We start from the raw sequence: 20,144 nt of genomic DNA, 5'->3' as shown, positions 1-20,144 counted from the left end.
TTTAATTCATGGTACCAAATAATAACAATAATAAAAATTAAAAAAAAGGAAAAATAAGTATTTTTGGTTTAGTATTAAGACATTAATAAACTTTGAGATTTAAATTAATGAAAAATATGTAATTTAAAACACATTAGAGTACAGCTAGATTTTTAAAAGTTTGCTTTTATGGATTAAGATTTCAAAAACAGTCATGTTTACTGAATTCAGGCTATTGTTCAAGGTGGAAGGGCCTATGCTTGGGCACAATGACTTAAGAAAACTACTAGAAACTCAGTTTCAATGGATTCTGCTAATCAACAATGATACCAAGTAGACAGTTTTCACATATTCTAAATAATACCAGTAGGAGGGGAGGGGACATGGGAAGAATGGAGGAACTTTGGATTGGGCAAAGGTGAGGGTAGGGTGGGGAGCAGGCATGAGGGTAGGAAAGATGGTGGAATGAGAAGGACATAATTACCCTATGTACGTGTATGATTGCACAAATGGTGCAATTCTACATAGCGTACAACAGGAGAAAATAAAAGTTGTGCTCCACTTGTGTACAATGAAATGAAATCCATTCTGCTGTCATGTATAACAAATTAGAACTTTTTTTTTTAAAGAGTACTATTTTGAAGAGAGAGCTGTGTGTACTAATGAATGTTATGCCCACCTAGCTATAAAAGAATCTTTTATAAGACTTTTTTATATAAGAGTCATAATTTTGTACTCAATGAAGCAGGAGTAGCAATTACTCTGTCTTTTAGTTAAAACTTCTTATAATTACATGCTAATCATTTAATTTTATATATTCAAATATGACTACATTTGATGAAATAAACTTCAAAAGTGTATCTATTCCACTTCCCCACCCTCACACCTTACTCCCAAGTTATGGTTTGAAAATACCATATAGCACAAAGTTCTTCAAAGGAATGATATTACATAAATAGAAGGAAAGTTTTAAAATATATTTTCAACATTTCTCAAATGCTACGAACAAGAGCTAAACTGATACAGCTCTTTTAGAATATAGCTTGGCAACAAAGATCAATGAATTAAAACATTTAGGCTTTATAACCCAGTGATTCTAACCTTAAGAATATATCCCCCCAAAAATCATCCAATACACACTCTTAAGCATTAAAAAAAGATGTTATTTAAGATAATAAAAATTAAAACCAGCAGAGTATTGTGCATAAAGTATTCTTTGGGTTTAACTAAACCCTTTCTGAAATATGTATATTCATTTTGATTCTGAGATTTTATGTGTGATAATTTTTGTATTAGTGCATTATAGTTATACATAATAGTGAAGCTCATTTTGACCTAATTATACAAGCATGTAAAATAATTTGTTCCAATTCAGTCTCTAGTACTTCCCCTTTCCCCCCATTCTCCCATTCCAACCTGTATTCCCTTTTCTTTACTCATTGGTCTTCTTTCTATTTATTTACATTCTTAAAATTAGTGCTTTATAGATATATATAAAGGTGAAATTTGCTGTGGTATATCCATATATATAAACAAAGGGTAGTTCAGTCAATTTCATCCTCTTCCTCTCCTTCCCTCCCCCCAACCCCCTTCCTCTACTCTACTGGTCTCTCTTATTTATATATTTCAATTACTTTTAACTATTCTGCTTTTTATCTAATATCACAAATTGATTTTGGCATTGTTTTATTATTATGGTGTAAAATTGGAAATATATTAAAGAGATTGAATATTAAAAAAATTATAACCAACATCCAATCATAAGTAATCTAAGGCATATTAGATATGGAATATTATGAAATTAATAATAGAATAATAGATGTTAATTATAATCAGTAATAGATTATAGAGTTTCTCATAACAGAATGTTTGTGTATTAATATTATGCTTATAGACTTAAAATTTTATATAGTACAATCACAAATATAATAGGAAATTTTATAGAAAAAAATGTAAATAGTCACAATGATAACTTGATTATTCAGGATATCTTTTTTTCCATAACTCATCTGTATTTTTTAGTTACAATATACATGTATTTTTTTACACTTAAAAGATATATTTTTAAATTCTACTAATTAAAGTAATACTTTTTAATTCCAGAAAAATATGAATATTTTCATTGTTCTGTGGTTTTGTTTTTTTGGTTCTTTTTTTTTTTTTTTTGAGATTACAATGTTCTCTTTTTTATATAAAAAATAATGAGTTGGGCTGGGGATGTGGCTCAAGTGGTAGCGCGCTCACCTGGCATGCACACGGCGCTGGGTTCGATCCTCAGCACCACATACAAATTGAGATGTGTCCGCCGAGAATTAAAAAATAAATATTAAAAAATTCTTTAAAAAAATAATCAGTTGCTGGATATTCAAATTACAATACTAGGTATTTTAATGAAAAATAAAATTTAACTTTTGAAATACTATAGGGTTAAAAATTATAGGTTTCTATCTGATGTTATTTTTTCAGCCTCAAAGTGCTTGCACCAAAGTAATCTCGTAGTTTGTAAAATCAGTTTCCTTTGTTAATCAGTTAGCTTTAAAATGGGCACACTTGTTTCCAATACCCAGGAGAGAGAGACAGAACATGCACATGAACACATACACATAGAGCTACATGCTTAGTTCACTTATGTGCACTTAAGGGGAGACAGGGAGGATAAAGAAAGACTGGAAAGTAGAAACATCAAAGAAAGCAAAAAACTCCATCTTTTTTTTTAATCTCTATTGTCTACTATGTGTGAGGCAAGTACCAGATCGTTTTTGGCAGGAATCTCCCATATGCAGAAAGAATTGCATGGTAAGACTTTTCTTAGCCTGAAATACAATTCCTGCCTTGAACTCCTGCTCACTTTTAAAACCCATTCATGTCACCTCTTCTGTGAAATCCTCAACCTCACCAGGGAACTTCTCCATGATCTCATACCACTCTATGGCTAGCCAAGCAACATTAAAAGAACCTAAGAGAAGGCAGTATATTTCATTATATAGACCACAATACGGAAAATAAAAGGAGACACCCATGTCTTGGTTCTCTAATCCTAATGATTAAAGACAATGCCAGAAACAGTGGTTCATGAAAAAAGTGGCATCTCAACTGTACCTTAAATGATGGGTATGGTTTGAATTCAACAAAGTCAAGGAGAAGGAAAGAATTGTCAGTGAAAGTAAATGAGGGAGAGGGTTTTTGAATAAACAGATGAGGATAAGAGTTATGAATAAAGAGTTATCCAGCAGAACAGAGATGGAGAGGCAAAAATGCAAAGGACACTATCAGAGAAGAGAGTTCAGTTTCAGTTAGTACAAGGAAATGAAGAAGCTACAGTCAGAAAGACAGTTTTGAACTATCTTTCAAGAATCTTCAATGCTAAATGAATGAATGGATTATATTCTATAGATAACAGGAAATAGGATTCTATTCTATAGATAACAGGAAATAGGATTATATTCTATAGATAACAGGAAACCACTAAATCTCTAGAAGCAAGAAAGTGCCAATCACTAGGAGACTCTAGGAAAAGTATACTGACTGCACTGTGTAAGGGTGGTGTAGGCGGAAAGAGACCCTCAGAGATGCAGACAGTAACAGACTAGAAGAAAATAAGGCTACATATACACATGCAAACTGGTCAGCCTACTTAAAGCCACAGCAACCTTGAAATGCACCAAATCCAAATAAAGTTCTTATTACTCATGGCCCAATAGCGTTCAGTACTAAAGTTTTTTCACGTTCTTAGAAACTGTTAACACATATGGATGAACAGTGCTTGCCACTGAAAATGTTCAAAGTAAAAATTAGTCCTCAACTTTCAGCAATTGACAATACTCACTCAAATGCACAAGTGTTACCAACTTCTGGCACCTCAGAAAAGCAAACAGTGAACAAATGGGTTTATGTTGGCTAGGCTGACATAACTGACACTGATCAGAGCACAAGACTCCATTAGTTAAGAAGTCAGGTTGTCCAGTTCTTTCTCCTTGTTCCTCAGTTTCCTCACTGATAAAATGGGCATGTGACAGTCCTTACAATCTCACAGTCCCTATGATCTTGGATGAGGACTGACTCAGCTAACATACCGCAAAAGTCCTTAAACCCCAACCCAGAATTCAATAGCTGCAATCACTTTCACTGTCAGCTATGTCTCCCCTGGACTAGTCTGTTCCCACAGTTACTCCCAGGCCAACAACTACTCCACTGCCAGCACAAGTGAAAGATGAGGAAGGAACAGATGCAGACAATCAGGAAGACAGGACAGGGCAAGAAAAAATTCCAACACAAAAGCAAAGTTCAAAGGAGAAGGTAGGAGCATCATGTCACACTGCCCCCAAATGCTACTTGGACAGATTTGAAATTCTGTTTGTTGAATGTCCCTCTGGTAACTTCATTTATACCCTACAGTTAAATGTTAAACCACTGATGTGGGGGTGAACTTAGTTGCCTTCCCCTATCAGGGAAGCATGTAGGACTTATGACTGTGACAATCAGCAGGACACCACAGGACCTGTGGCCCTGGAGACCATTCAGGGCAAAATTCCAGGACATTTCACTATTATTATTATTATTATTATTTTGCTTTTCTAAAAATGTAATTCTTTCTTCCTCTTCTATATTTTGGTATGAAAATTTTTAAAAATTTTACAGAAAAGTTGGGAGGAAAAAAACAAAAGATCTACCATCTAAATTCAATAGCTCTGTAAGGATATTTTTTTTTCTGAACAATTTGAAAGTAAGTTACAGACATTATAACACCTTGCCCTAACTACTCTGACATTTATCTCCAAATAATGAAGATATGTTCCTAATATCTCCATAATACCATAACCACACCTAGGAAAACTAATAATATCTAAGGTTCTGGCATGGTGAAGATGAGATAAGGTCTGTATACATCTTGGAAATAAAATCTGCCTTCTACATTTCACCATCAGGTCCACTGGGTGAACCAGGTGCAGGTGAATCTGAGGACCATCTTGCTTTTCAGTAGCATCAAGAGCCATAGGGGTAGAACAGTAGAAAAGCACAGCCGGAGGGCAGGGTCTTTCAAAAGCAGAGGGACTCTCCTAAGCTCCTCAAGAAAGGCTGGGGAAAACATACCTGAAGGGACTATTTGATTATATGGGCATTTTTTTTTTCCTTTCTGATTTCTCCTTTTCTAGATTTTCCTTTTTTTTTTTTTTTTTTACAGTAGGCAGGATATTAGAAAACTTTGTAAAAAGAAATTTTCAATTCTGTAAAGTTGATAGAGATATTTCTTCACCTTCTAAATCACTGTAGTTAAAAATAAGGCCAGACAGAATTAATATTATTAAAATGGCCATATTACCAAAAGCACTTTACAGATTCAATGCGATTCCAATCAAAATCCCAATGGCATTCCTCGCAGAAATAGAAAAAACAATTATGAATTCATCTGGAAAAATAAGAGACCCAAAATAGCTAAAGCAATTCTAAGCAGGAAGAGTGAAACAGGTGGTATCACTATACCAGATCTTAAACTATACTACTGAGCAATAGTAACAAAAACAGCATGGTACTGGCACCAAAACAGGCTGGTAGACCAATGGTACAGAACAGAGGACACAGAGACCAACCCACAAAATTACAACTACCTTATATTAGACAAAAGTGCTAAAAGCATACAATGGAGAAAGGATAGCATCTTCAACAAATGGTGCTGGGAAAACTGGAAATCCATATGCAACAAAATCCATGCACAAAAGTTAACTCAAAATGGATCAAGGATCTAGGAATCAAACCAGAGACTGTGTCTAATAAAAGAAAAAGTTGGCCCTAATCTCCATCACGTGGGGTCAGGCCCCAAATTCCTTAATAAGACACCTATAGCACAAGAGTTAAAACCAAGAATCAACAAATGGGATAAATTCAAACTAAAAGTTTTTTCTCAGCAAGAGAAATAATATGTGAGGTGAATAGGAAGCCTACATCCTGGGAACAAATTTTTACCCCTCACACATCAGATAGAGCTCTAATCTCTAGGGTATACAAAAAACTCAAAAAATTAAATAACAAAAAAAACAAATAACCCAATCAACAAATGGGCCAAGGACCTGAACAGACACTTCTCAGAAAAGGATATACAATCAATGAACAAATACACGAAAAAATGCTCACCATCTCTAGCAATCAGAGAAATGCAAATTAAAATTACTCTAAGATACCATCTCACTCCAGTAAGAATGGCAGCCATTATAAAGTCAAACAACAACAAATAATGGCGAGAATGCGGGGGTGGGGGGTGGGGTGGTACACTCATACATTGCTGGTGGGACTCCAAATTGGTGCAGCCAATTTGGAAAGCAGTATGGAGATTCCTTGGAAAGCTGGGAATGGAACCACCATTTGACCCAAACTATTCCTCTTTTCGGTCTATACCCAAAAGACCTAAAAACAGCATACTACAGGGACACAGCCACATCAATGTTTATAGCAGCACAATTCACAATAGATAGACTGTGGAACCAATCTAAGTGCCCTTCAATGGATGAATAGATAAAAAAAAAAATGTGGCATATATACACAATGGAATATTATTCAGCACTAAAAAATAACAAGATCATGGCATTTGCAGGGAAATGGATGGCATTAGAGCACATTATGCTAAGTGAAGTTAGCCAATCCCTAAAAAACAAATGCCGAATGTCTTCTCTGATATAAGGGGGGTGACTCAAAATGGGGTAGGGAGGAAGAGCATGAGAAGATTACCTCTAGATAGGGAAGAGAGGTGGGAGGGAAAGGGAGGGAGAAGGGGAATTGCACAGAAGATGGAAGGAGATCCTCATCATTATACAGAATACATGTATGACGAAGTGAGGAAAAAGAAAAAAAAAAGAAGAAGGATGTCACATTAGATTGGGTAGAGAGAAGTGATGGGATGGGAGGGGAAATTGGGAAAGGAAGGACATCAGAATAAAATAGACATTATTATTGCTGTATGTATATATGCATGACCAATGTGATTCTGCAACATGTACACTCAGAAAAATGAGAAATTATACTCCATCTGATTCATATGTATGATATGTCAAGATCATTATACTGTCATGTGTAATTAATTAAAACAAATTAAAAAATAAAAAAGGCCAGAAATATAAAGTTGTAAGATAGTTTGCCAACGTACTGCCTTAAAAGAATTAGCCTGATGGGTTTCTATGTTATATGTATGTTACAGAGCTTTATACTCTTAGGTGTACCATGTAATTGGTTAAAAATTGTATTAGTGGTCATTTCTATTAAAATAGTTAGGCATTTGGTCCTTAGAAACATAATCACATATTTCAAGTGTTTTTATGGAAAAACAAAATCATCTTAAATTTGACTTCCTTTATCTCTTTCAGGAACACAGTTCTCATCATAAGGGCTCATGTAAAATCACAAGGAATTTAGTGGAGTTGCCTTATCAAGGAGGCATCCTGCTTATTAACCTGCATTTTTTTCCTATAGCATATGTATCATTCCTGTTATAGAATGACATGTAATTTAGATAGTTGTGATAGTCTGAATGTTTGTGTCTCCCCAAAATTCTTATGTTGAAATCCTAAGCCCTGAGGTGATGATATTAACAGATACAAACCTTGGGAGGTGACCTGATGGAATTAGTACCCTTGCAAAAGAGACTCAGACAACCTGTTTGCCCTCCACCATGTGAGAACACAGTAACAGATGATCACATATGAACTAGGGAACACACCCACCAGATATCAAATCTGTGGGTGCCTTGATCTTGGGAATTCCCAGCCTCAAGGACTGTGAGAAATAAACTATTGTTTATAGCACCCTGCTTATGTTATTTTGTTGTAGCAACTGGAGTGAACCAAGACAATGGTTTTAAACCCAAGGATAAACAGATACCAACTAGCATTTAAGCAGGCAACCACAAAGACACTTACCAGACTGGTGCTCTGAACAGGCTCCAACACAGCCTTGGCTACAGCTTCACCTTGGCCAGTAGCATTCAACATGGCAGCATTTTCTTGGGCCAGCCCAACAAACTGGCCGCTACCTGTACTCTTCAGCTTATCTGCGATCCGTTGGTTTTCTTTCTCTAGCTTGATTTTGGCTAACTGTGCTTCCAACATCCAATGTTCTTTTTCCTGTTCCAGTTTAGAAATCTTTTCCAAACTCTGTTGAACCTTGAAAAGTCACACAGAGTTTTGCATCTTAGAGAATAATGCAGACAAAACTTAGTGGCAAAAATAAATAAATAAAATACACAATATAAAGCAAAACTCCCTCACAGAGGTTAAAAAAAATAAAATCTGACACTGGAATGGGGAGAGATTTATTAAATAGGATACAAAAAGCACAACCATAAAATGAGAAACAGAATTGACACACAATAAAAAAAGATCTCTATTCATCAAAAGACTTCATCTAGAGAGTGAAAGGAAAGCCAAAGAATAGAAGAATGTATAAACGTTTAACCCAGAACATATAAAAAATTCTTTATCCAACAGATATATTTTATATAATACCCAGAACATATGAAGAATTCTTACTAATCAATAAGAAAAAGATAGATAACTAATAGTGAAAAAGGCAAAAATAATACCACCAACAACAAAAGACTTGGACAGGCACTGGATCAAGACTATAAACATAGAAGAAGGTGCTCAATATCACTAATTATCAAGAAAAAGTAATTTAAACCATCTATTTGACTACAATGCAAAAGACAGAAAATACAAAAGTATTTGTAGAACAATTTGAACTTTCATTCATATAATGCTAAATGAAAAAAGTCAGGACTGAAAGAGTACATACAGTATAAAATCATTTAATAAATAGTTCCATATCATGCAATAAAACCAATCTATGGTATTAGAATGCAGGATGATTATTTTCTTTGGGGGAGAGGAGAGTAGTAACTAGAAAAGGGCATGAGTAAGGCTTCAGGAATTCTGATTATTTTTTCCAAGGCATACCTTACACAGAGAAATCTCTCTCTCTCACACACACACACACCACTTTTAAATCTAGGTGCAGTGTATTTAACTTATAAAAATTCACTGGGATGTGCACTAGCAATTTGTATATTTTTCTCTAAGTATGTTATATTATAATAAGAAGCTAAGACATACCTGTTAGGGCAAATAAAAACTTGAGAATTATCTAAAAAAATAGTGATCTTATAGTGAATACACATGCTTTACCAACTATCACAATTGAGCAATTTCCATGTACCAGGCACCATTTGTGGTACTTTCTTCCTCTTGTCCCACTGAAGCCTTCAACAGCCCAACAATTCTGATTTATCAAAGAGGAGAACTAATGCTCCCAGCAGTTAGACCATCTGCTAGGCTAGAAAAGGAAGAGCCAGAATTTGGGGCCCCGTATGCCTATTTGAGAAGTTGACTTCTTTTTCCTATATCACACTGCCTCCCACTGGATCAAAGCATGCTTACAAGACCCTAAAAGGCACGTGTTCTCCTCACTTTAGAGAGGCAAGAAGGGAAGACTAGAGTGCTTGTCAGACCAGCCCATAGCTGGTCGAAGGTACAGTGGGAAAAACATGAGCTCTGAGGTGAGGCAGTTCTGCCACTTTCATATAGCTATTCTGGTTAATATTTACTTAATTTCTTTTGAGCCTTACTTTCCTTACATTAAAAAAAGAAAAAAACCCAAAATTAATTTTTAAGGTATTCTACATTTTACAGTGTCTGAGGAACTTTGTTTTTTATTATTATTATTATTTTTTATTTTTTTTAATTAGCTGCTCAAAACATTACAATGATCTTGACATATCATACATTTGACTCAAGTGGGGTATGAATTCTTTTTTTTCCCACGTGTACAGACTGCAGTATCACATTGGTTTTACAGCCACGGAAACTTTGTTTATTAAAAATCACTTTGTGGATGAAATTTTTAGTCCTAATACCTTAACACATTAATGTTGAAACGATAAGTGGATATGTGTTTCTTATTAAAGTAAGGTCAGGACTCACAAAATGTTGTCTTGGTAAATTTATTTGACTCTCTTTAAAACCAAGTTTTTCCAGAACTAAAAGCCAGCCGCTGAAGTGAATAAATCTTTGAAAATAGCTATACTGATTTCAGTTTGTACCAGTTTCTGAAAGAGATAGTACCTCCCATTCTCACTTGCCCCCAAATTCAACTGACCAACTATATACTAGAAATTTCCCATTCTTGTTCAGTGAAGAAATGAAAATAATCTACTGAGTCTCCAGGCCCCCCCACCCCATTGATACCTTAGTGTTTCAGACATTTAAATCTAGCACCTTAAGAATTAATCATCATGGCCAAAGTATGTTAATATCATTCTAGTGCCAAATGAAACACCAACTGAACTAAGAAGACTTTTTTAGAATATCAACAGATTATTCAACAAATTATACCTATGGCCCTTTTTAGCATGTATAGAAAACTTTATAGATTATGTTTACTAATGTAGTTTTTTTGAATCAGTCAGCACCCTATATGCCTTAAAAACCTTCTCCAGAGGATCTAGCATTTCTGCTCTTTAACAATTTCCATCATTTTCCGGGTGCCATACCTGTTGTGCAAGGCCTTCTCGACTTTCAGTAGAGCTGAGAAGGACCCGGCGGTTTGCCAGTGCTTCCTCATAAGGCACAGACTCCAACAGGGGCTATGTGAAAAGCACCATAGAATTAATAAATAAATAAGAATTGAAAGAAAAATATTGCATCATCTTCCCCCTGGATCCTACATGCACAAATAAGAATGCTGGATAATAGGGTATGATAATAAGTTCAGATGTACAACAACATAGATTATTTCCTTCAATGCATGTGAAAGAATATATTTGTATTTTAAAAAGACAATAATGAAAGAGAACTTATTATACCAACTATAAGATACACTAACTTACACTATATGGACTTGCACCAAAATACAGATCAACAACAGAACAGAAAATCCAGAGACAGACAAAAGCATACATAAAAATCTACTATGTGACAAACACTACATTTCTAGTTCAATGGATAAAGAACTACATAAATGGTGCAAGGACACCATGTAATTATCTAGAAAAAGAACCAAGATCTTTGTCACATCTTGTACCAGAATAAATTCTAGATGAAAGATCTAAAAATTTAGATGACAAAAAAATTGGGAGAATAATTCCATAACTTTTGCAAAGTACCCTAGCTGAGAAAGACCACCAAAAAGATCTGATATTAACTTTATTTATTTTATTTATTTATTTTGGTGGAGGGTGGTACTGGGAGTTGAAAGCAGGGCCTTGCACTAGCATGTAAAGCATGTGTTCTTCTACTGGGCTACAGACTTCTCAACCCAAATTCTTAACATATAAGAAGTTCTTTCAACCTTAGTTAGAAAAATATTTTTTTAAATGTGTAAAAAGCTTGGACAGAGAATTTACAGAATAAATACAAATGACAATTATGAGAGGACATTCAACTTCATAAATAACCAAAGATACACAAATCAAAATAACAGTAAGAAACCCTTCCTCTGAGATTGACAAATATTAATTTTATGGGTTAAATTCACATGACTATAAGCTGTAAATAAATAACTTTCCTGAAGTATAGTCTAAGAAACGTGCCAAAATTTGAAACATTAACAAACTTTCAATCAGCAATTCCATTTTGGAGAATCAATCATAAAGATATAACTAAAACAATTAGATAAATATGGGGAGATAGGTTGAGTTATACATTATACAGAGTATTGACACTGAAGGGAAATTTAGCAGTAACCATTAAAACTTAAAATGTGCAAACCACAAGGCTCAAAACATTCTACTTCTCAGTATTCCACACATGTGTCCAAGTAGATACTTACAAGGCTGGCTCAGTAATGCAGTATTACTGAGACAATAAAAATAATTAGAATCAACCTTAATGCCTGCCAATTAAGGGAAACTTAATGAACCATGGAATATTCATCTTATAAAATTCTATACTGTATTCAAAAGGAATGTAGCAGGCGTCACATATAATGTCATAAATGGCTAAAATATATTTTAAATGCACAACAAATCTTGCATTATGTTTAAAAAAGAAGGAACTAATAAAAAGAAAGAATTCTATATATTGTTACACACCAAACTGATATATATATAGGTGCCTCTGGATAGAAACTGGAATTAGGGATATTACCTGTAATGTTCTAATTTAAAATAAGAATGTATTTGTCTATTTTGTAATTAAATATTAAAGACAGTTCAGTGGTCCAGCACTTGCCTACCATGGCAAGAAACTGGGTTCAACCCCCAGCACTGTATTAAAAATTTTTTTAAAATAAAAGGAAAATAAAAATTTTAAAGAATCACAGAAAAAAATAAATGCAAAGTTGCATATACAAGAACCCATTGCAGCACTGCATATAACAGTGAAAAATAGGCTATGACCTACATATTCATATGCAATAGAATGGTCAAATTATTACATTTATGACTGAAATATTACACAGGTGTTAAAATGATGATAGTAATTTACATTATAGATATGTATTTTTGATGTACATATGAACATATTCACAATACAGTAAGAGAAAAAAATTCTAAAATAGCAGATGCAGCTAGATACATTTTGCTGTTTATAGCACGTGTGGGTACATACATCCATGTGTGCATCCATGTTAATTTTTTTTTACACAGAGGTATAGTCTAACAAAGTGAAGAGTAGCTACATTTGTGTGGTGGATTTGGGGAGATCATAATTTTCTTCTTAACATAATACTATATCTTCCAATTTTTTTTTTTTTTTTGAAATGACAATGTATCATCACTACTTAGAAAAAATTATGAACATTTAATTTTTTTTCTGATTCTACAAGTTTAAGATAGACTTTTGACATCTGGTATTTATTGCTTGCCAGGTTACCTCACCCCAGGCATTCTACCTGGCACTAGGGACACAAGTCCAACATGACCTGTGCTTACCAAGTATGGTTTGGGTCTCTGCCACCTTCTCTTCCCCAAAGATCCATTCTATCACCACCAACCACCTATACCCCAAAATTTTGTAAAATCTAAATAATATAGACAGGTGTAGTGGTGCATGCCTATAATTTCAGCAACTCGGGAGGCTGTGGCAGGAGGCCAGCATCAGTCACCCCTGGTTAAATTTCCAGTACAAAAAAAAAAAAATCTAAATAATATGGACTGTGGAAAAAATCTACTACCATTCTCTGGAATGATTCCTAATATTTTTCTTCATTTAAATGTTAAAAGCAGCTCACAAACCTTTCTCAAAGCCTTCATATAGGCAGCAGCTTTTTTCTTGTACTGTAGCATACATTCTGCTGAAAGAGGACTAATGAATCCACTTGACGCCTTAGGCCCGTAGCTCAGTGAAGCAATGAAGTAGTCCACATTGTTGCTGAAGAAAGATGCAATCTAAACAAAGTGTGACAAGAAGATAAATTTTGTTTTCCAACAATAATCTAGAATTTATAACTAATAGCTTTCAGAGCAGTTTAAAGATGCTGAGAATGGAAATGAAATTCCAAAACCTGCCCGGCAGCCCATATTTATTTATGTGAGAACAATTCCTGGACAATGATAGATAATAAAGAGAATATAGCTACAAATACTCAGAACTGACTTCTGACATGTCCTATTCTAGACAATTTCTATTCTTATTGAAAACCAAGACTCATTCTGATGTATTCTGTAGGTGACTTTTATGAGCTGTTTATTTTAGTAATTCCTACACTGATTTCAAAATATCCACATTTGGGTTTATTCATTTCATTTGCATTTTAACTAAATATTTCACATTCTTACAGAAGACAGTACCTTGAATATGTAATCTCTACCTAAATTTAGTTTGTAAATCTCAATTTGTAAATTATAAAAGAAGAAAGAGTAAAAATCCAATAGATTCTTGTCATTTACAGATTCAACAAATTGTTAAATCTATACAAACAGCCACAAAGAGCCATAACTTTAATTTTGCTGAGCCATGATTTGAATTTACAGTGCTGTATGAAATGTATTACAAATAAAAACATCTGGCTAACTGTCCTAGCCAGAAAAATCAGTCTTGGAGACATTAAAGAATACCCTATCTTGATAAATCTGAAAAAAATGGCTTGTGAGTAGAGTACATTACCTTGGTTAAAAACTACTCTAAGCCAGGCATGGTGACTCACACTTGGAATTCCAGGGGTACAGGAGGGTAAGGCAGGAATATCATGAGTTCAAAGCCAGTCTCACCATCCGTGAGGCACTTAGCAACTCAGTGAGATCCTGTCTCTAAAAAAATACAAATAGGGCTGGGGATGTGGCTCAAGGTTGAATGCCCCCGAGTTCAATCTCCAATAACCACCTCCCTACCAAAAAACCTACTCTAAAATTAAGCAATTAATCACTATTGTCTGAGGGTATATATAATAATATTTTATTATGTCAAATAAATGGGTATTTCAAGAATATTTTTAGTTGTAGATGGACATAATACCTTCATCTTATTCATTTTTATGTGATCCTGAGGATCAAACCCACTGCCTCACATACACCAGGTAAGTGCTCTACCACTGAGCTACACCCCCAGCCTCCAAAAATCTTGAGCTATATTCCCTATGAATGCAGGGACACACCCAACACCTAATTTTAAGTCATGTTAGTATACTGTGAGATAAATTTTCTTTCTTCTAATATTTTTCCATTTTTCAAACTTCCTTTAATATATATATGCTATCCCTTCCTGTTGTGTTTATTATTACAAACTATAAAATTTAGTTTAATCAAATAATATTTGCTTATTATTAGGATTTCACCAACAAACACCAGTTCAAATAGTAATGGTTAAAAAACATTTATAAAAACTCCAGAGCAAAGATCAGATACATACCTTTGCCTGAAATAACATTTTAAGGTTTCAGGAAGAGCAAAGCTAAAATAAACTGTGAAATATGCAGGTATTTAATATTTCAGTGTTTTTATAAAAGACAACAAATGCAGAGATGCCTATAAAATATCAACTTTTTCCAGAATTTTTAATTCAATCAAAGTTGTCCTCAGTAAGCTTCTGGCATGCTGTAAATGAAGGAGATAAAAGAAAGCAGTGGGGATGGTTCTATGGCTCAGGAATCCGGTAGGCACAAATATGTGAATTGACTGAACCTAAAGATAACACTTCTTAATTATGGCCCTAAACTACAACAAATGGTCACAAAGATCAGTCAAAATTCAGGAAAAGTGACACTGAATATCTAACATGACCTACAATCATTTCGGATTGATTTAAACCACTTCAAGAAAAATCTCTTATTATTAGGATCAACCCATCAGAAAAAACAATGATGTATAAATATAGATATAGAGATGAGAACTTCCTTTAGAAATTATGTTGAGCTGCTGAAATAAATGGGCTAAGTTAGTTCTGAATAGTCTTTTGGTTTTATATACATGGTAAGGTCTCCAATGTGGGGAGCCACTCTGAATGACTACAACTTCAAGTCCTGAAGCAGGAGGCTCTGACCAATCTCTATATTCATGGTGACTTGGGCATTGAACCAGCTCGGATAGCAAGGCAGGTCATCAGGTGTAGGCGTACCCCTGAGGTTGTTACATTCACCTGCTCCCTTGTAATCCTACCCCTTCTGCCCTTTTATGGATAAAACTTTCTAAGAACAGTTCCCCCCACAATAAAAGCTGAGTTCCAAATGTGCTCTCTCTCTGTCTCTCATCAGCCTCTCATGACTTTCTCTTGCTCTCCCTTTTGGGGAGCCTAAGGCCGAGAGCCTGGGGAAGCCGTCCTGAAGCTTATGTAAAGGTAAATTGTGTCTATGTTTTAATTTGCTCCACCACAAATTCACACAAGCGACCTTAGTTCAGCTGCCCATGCTGGTCAGGTGCCTTACTCCAAGACATCTTATCAAAGATATCGATGAACAGCATGACTCTGAAAATATGAATTCTGATGAAATTACAATATCCACAATCATAAGATTTTTAAAGAAACTGCAATTTATAGTAATAATTAAGTACTTAATGACACAAACAATCATAACCTAATATTAAGGGTTCAATGAAAGATACATATTGAAGCTGCTTCAAAGGAATTGTTAAGATACAAAAGCACCACTGTCACAACTGTTACCAAAATACTATGAGAGAAGCGAGGCTCTAATCAACTTAGCAAGACCCTGTCTCAAAATAAAAAATAAAATGGGCTTGAGCTGGGGCTCAGTGGTAAAGCACTCTTGGTTAAATACCTAGTATCAAGGGGTGGGTGTAGTATGAGGGGGAAAAAAAAAAAAAGCCAAAATATTAACAAAGGTTGTATTGGGTGATTTTTTTGCTTTCTCTGAATGTTTCCATTGCTTTATGTAACAGACTCCTGAAGAATCTATATTGAGATATTGAGACTATGCAGAATCTTCAAATCATTCAACCTTGCATTGACATGACCAGTGAGTGATCTACTCACTCACCACAAATACCAAACAATCACTGCCATATTGTTTTAAACATTGAGTAGATAATTCAACCTGAAGAAAGCTGAAAATGTTTTTAAATAAAAATAAATAAATATGGGGGAGGAAGGAGGAAAAAGGAACAACTATATTTTACCAAAAAAAAAAAAAATTTAGAATTGTCAACATAAGCCAGAAAATAATTACCTTTCCTGCTCCATTTGTTAATGCCACTACAGATGACAGGATACAATCATTCGTTGTTATCAGCTTCTGTGTTGCTGTTGGAAGTTCATGCTCTATTGTAGCTTTTTGACTATAATGTTTAGAAATATCTATAAAAGCAATCAAATGAAAACTCATTACTATCTATACACAAGTTCACATATAGATAATCAGCCCACTCACTACTCTTACAAATTTATAAAGTAAATTTGACAAAGAATGGTCCCAAGTATCACGATTGTGCTGAATATTATCAAGTAGGCCACAAATTCAGGAGAAAGAAGGGAGAAATAAGTATTTCTTAACACTACCTTGGCTGTCTTGACTATAGCCACCAGCCGATCAGTCTGATTGTTAATCATGTGAGGACTAGCCCTTATTCTAGCATTAGGCAAATGATCCTGACCAGGATTTACCACTTAGAAACCACTGTTTTGACAGTCTAACAGGCACTAACAAGAAATTATCTTATAATTATATAAGCAACCCTGAGGCTAGAACAGCCAACATAGACATGATGTCCCACAATCCATACTGGACCTTAGGTAATTTGCTGATACACACACTAGCAATAAGAAATGTCTGCACAGCCAAATAAGGATTGGATACTTCAATGTCTGCTTCATGTGCTATTACTTCCAGTCCAATAATATTACAACAAAGGTCTGTGGCTAAAAAGCACAGAAAAGGGCTAAGAGAAATTGCAGTGAGACTAGTCAAAGAGCTAAGTTTTGGAGTTTTTCTGGGTCTCTGAAATATATAATGATTTTGCCCTGGAAATAAGGGAAAACGGGAGGATTATTATGACAACATTGATTTATAGTGAAGGGTGATTACACTTTTAAGTAATAAATATTTACAATACAGTTTTCACTGAATTTCTTAGACTACTTCAAAGAACACTAACTATCATTACCTCAAAGATAAAAATAAACCATGAAACATGAAAATTTGCTGTTATAGAAATTATGTACGCAAAGAATTTCATTTATTCAAAATCAAGAAATTTAGTTGATTTTACATTATGCATAATTAAAAGAAGAAATAAGACTATTTGGAAAGAAATAGTATAAAAGATTTAACCTAATGCTTTCATATTTTCATACCAAATTACTATATTCTATGAAAGATTATTTTCACTAAAATTTTAAAACTAAGGAACTGTTTAGTTAATAAATACATATTATTTATACAGTCTACATACCTGTATACATCTTTAATTTAGTATAGTCTCAGTTTTGAGAAAATTTCTTAATAGTCTCTGTATACATTTCAGTCAGTTTTCCTTCTTATTAACATCTTATTTACTACATGAAAGTTGTTACAGTAAGGGAACTAACCAATAGGTACATTACTATTATGTTCAATAAATATATTTTTTAAATACTTTTTTAGTTGTCAATGGACCTTTATTTATTTATACATGGTGCTGAGAATCAAACCCAGAGCCTCAACATGCTAGGCAAGCGCTCTACCACTGAGCTACAACCCCAGTCCATATTTTTTTAAATAAATGATAATCTCTATATATTTTGTAAGGTTTCCAAGTATATAAAAATTCAGTTAAAATAGTGAAATTTATTTGTATACTGAATATGCTAACACCTAAACAGACATTTTCTTGCTACACACAGTTTTATTCAATATTTTTCTGGAAGTATACAATGTTATAATACAAGTTGGTTAGCAGGCAATCTTGGTTTGTTAATAGGTAATTGAGGTACTATTTTTTTATTAGACCTTTATAGTTATAGATAATTTGAGATACTTATGAAAGAGGTACAATACTAAACAATGCTATTGGAGTTTGACTATAATTCTCCCAACCCAATTGTTTACTCATTGTTTGATCCAAATATTTTAGCTACAAAAAGTACAAAGGAATCACATGACCAAGACCATGTATTTATTTTTTCCTCTTATGTTTTCTATGAATCTACTTGCTTTGGATGTCTCTGAGACCAAAAATCAAATCATTCTCATATAGAATGCCACTTGTTAAAAATTAGTTCCTATAATTCTTTGTGGTGAAAACATTTTTGATTGGTAATAAAAATTGTGAAAATTGATTTATTTTATGAATAAATGAATCATTTATGAGTAAATTGCTTATTTTATGAAAAAAAATTAGTTTATTCCCATTTTAATTCTATATAAGATAAACACTTTTATAACTCCCTCCCTATCTTTGTTTTTACACTGAGAACAATCTACTAACCTACCTCCTCATCTTCCCCTCTTACTTCCAAATTTGATTAAGCAATAATTTGGGGGAAAGCAGGAAGGGCAGAAGTTTGAAATAAGAGTTCTCTTAAAAACAAAGATTCTTCTGTTAATGCTCTCAGATTTCATGAAAGATATGCAACAGTCTTCCAAGCTAGATATGAAAACAGATTTGAACTGTAAATCTAGCAACATGGCTCTAAACCTACTTGTCAACATTCTTAAAGTTTTCCAACATTCTTTCTTTATATTTATTCATCTTCATGGAAAGAAACACATGGTGACATAAAGGAATAAGGAGGTTTCTGACCATCCCATATTTTCCATCAGCTCACACCAAACAATAATAGTAGCACACTTTGATACTTGGCATCTTCTCTATCTTATATAAGGTATGAACAAAAGTATTAGAGAACTTTGTTGGTTGATAAATTAAAATAGCAATATAAGAAAAATCAAAATTTTTTATGTAAATGAAATGTTAAGATCCCTTTCAATTAGGTAGCTATCATCCACTGCTCTAGTATCTCCTATTTAGAAATTCTGAAGAAACTGCTAGCAGGAACAAATAATAATATTCCTTTGGAAATTTAAAAACCAAGAAACCTGGAGTCATAGAGGTACTTGTGGTTTCAAAGGCCTAGAACTCTGTTTAAAGAAAAGTTCTGGAGCCAGGCACAATGGTGCACGCCTGTAATCCCACTAATTCAGGAGGCTGAAGCAGGGGGATCGTGAATTCAAAGCCAGCTTCAGCAACTTAATGAGGCCCTAAAGACTTAGTGATAACCTGTCTCAAAATAAAACATTAAAAAAAAAAAAACAGGCTGGGGATGTGGCACTCATTGGTTATTCAATCCTGGGTTCAAACCAGGGTACCAAAAAAAAAAAAAAAAAAAAGTTCTGGAATGACCTACTAAAGCTAAGTCCCAGCTCCTCAAACCACAAGTTGCATAGGAAAAAACAGTACCTGTTTATTATGTTTTCTACAGATCAGATTAAGTTCTGCAGGTTTGGGATTGACTACTGTGAAGTGCCACTGAAACTACCAATGATCAATCAAGCAATGATTCCTGAAACCAGGGATACCTCTAGAGATACACTGACTTTTAAAGTTCCCAAGGAAGTCCCATTCTCCAGACGATGGCAAAATGCTGCTTGGTAATGCTGCTGGGATGAAGAATGAATCTCAGTGCCATAGATGTTTAACAATCTGTAAGAGGGTACCAAGCATACCCCTCTTACACATGTTATATACAATAGCTTTAAGTTTTTAAAATTACTGTTTGTGAAAGGAGTTACTAATTGTTAACTAAACATCACAATAA

The 20,144-nt window shown here is 34.1% G+C and overlaps 1 protein-coding gene across 1 annotated transcript in view; it reads right to left on the bottom strand.

Moving 5' to 3' along the window:
- Nucleotides 1-20,144, bottom strand: part of Ppp1r21 (protein phosphatase 1 regulatory subunit 21) — a 66,722-nt gene that overhangs the window by 9,304 nt on the left and 37,274 nt on the right. The window contains exons 14-17 of the mRNA XM_027934418.3: nucleotides 16,579-16,706; nucleotides 13,193-13,345; nucleotides 10,511-10,603; nucleotides 7,884-8,126 (exon numbers count right to left, since the gene is read on the bottom strand). Coding sequence (XP_027790219.1) covers nucleotides 7,884-8,126; nucleotides 10,511-10,603; nucleotides 13,193-13,345; nucleotides 16,579-16,706 — 617 coding nt within the window. The remainder of the gene's footprint in view (nucleotides 1-7,883; nucleotides 8,127-10,510; nucleotides 10,604-13,192; nucleotides 13,346-16,578; nucleotides 16,707-20,144) is intronic.

This window comes from Marmota flaviventris, chromosome 14, assembly GCF_047511675.1.
Source record: "Marmota flaviventris isolate mMarFla1 chromosome 14, mMarFla1.hap1, whole genome shotgun sequence".
Classification (NCBI taxonomy): Eukaryota; Metazoa; Chordata; class Mammalia; order Rodentia; family Sciuridae; genus Marmota; species Marmota flaviventris.
The sequence above is the reverse complement of the archived record's forward strand: the minus strand, read 5'-3'. Positions and strand labels throughout refer to the sequence as shown.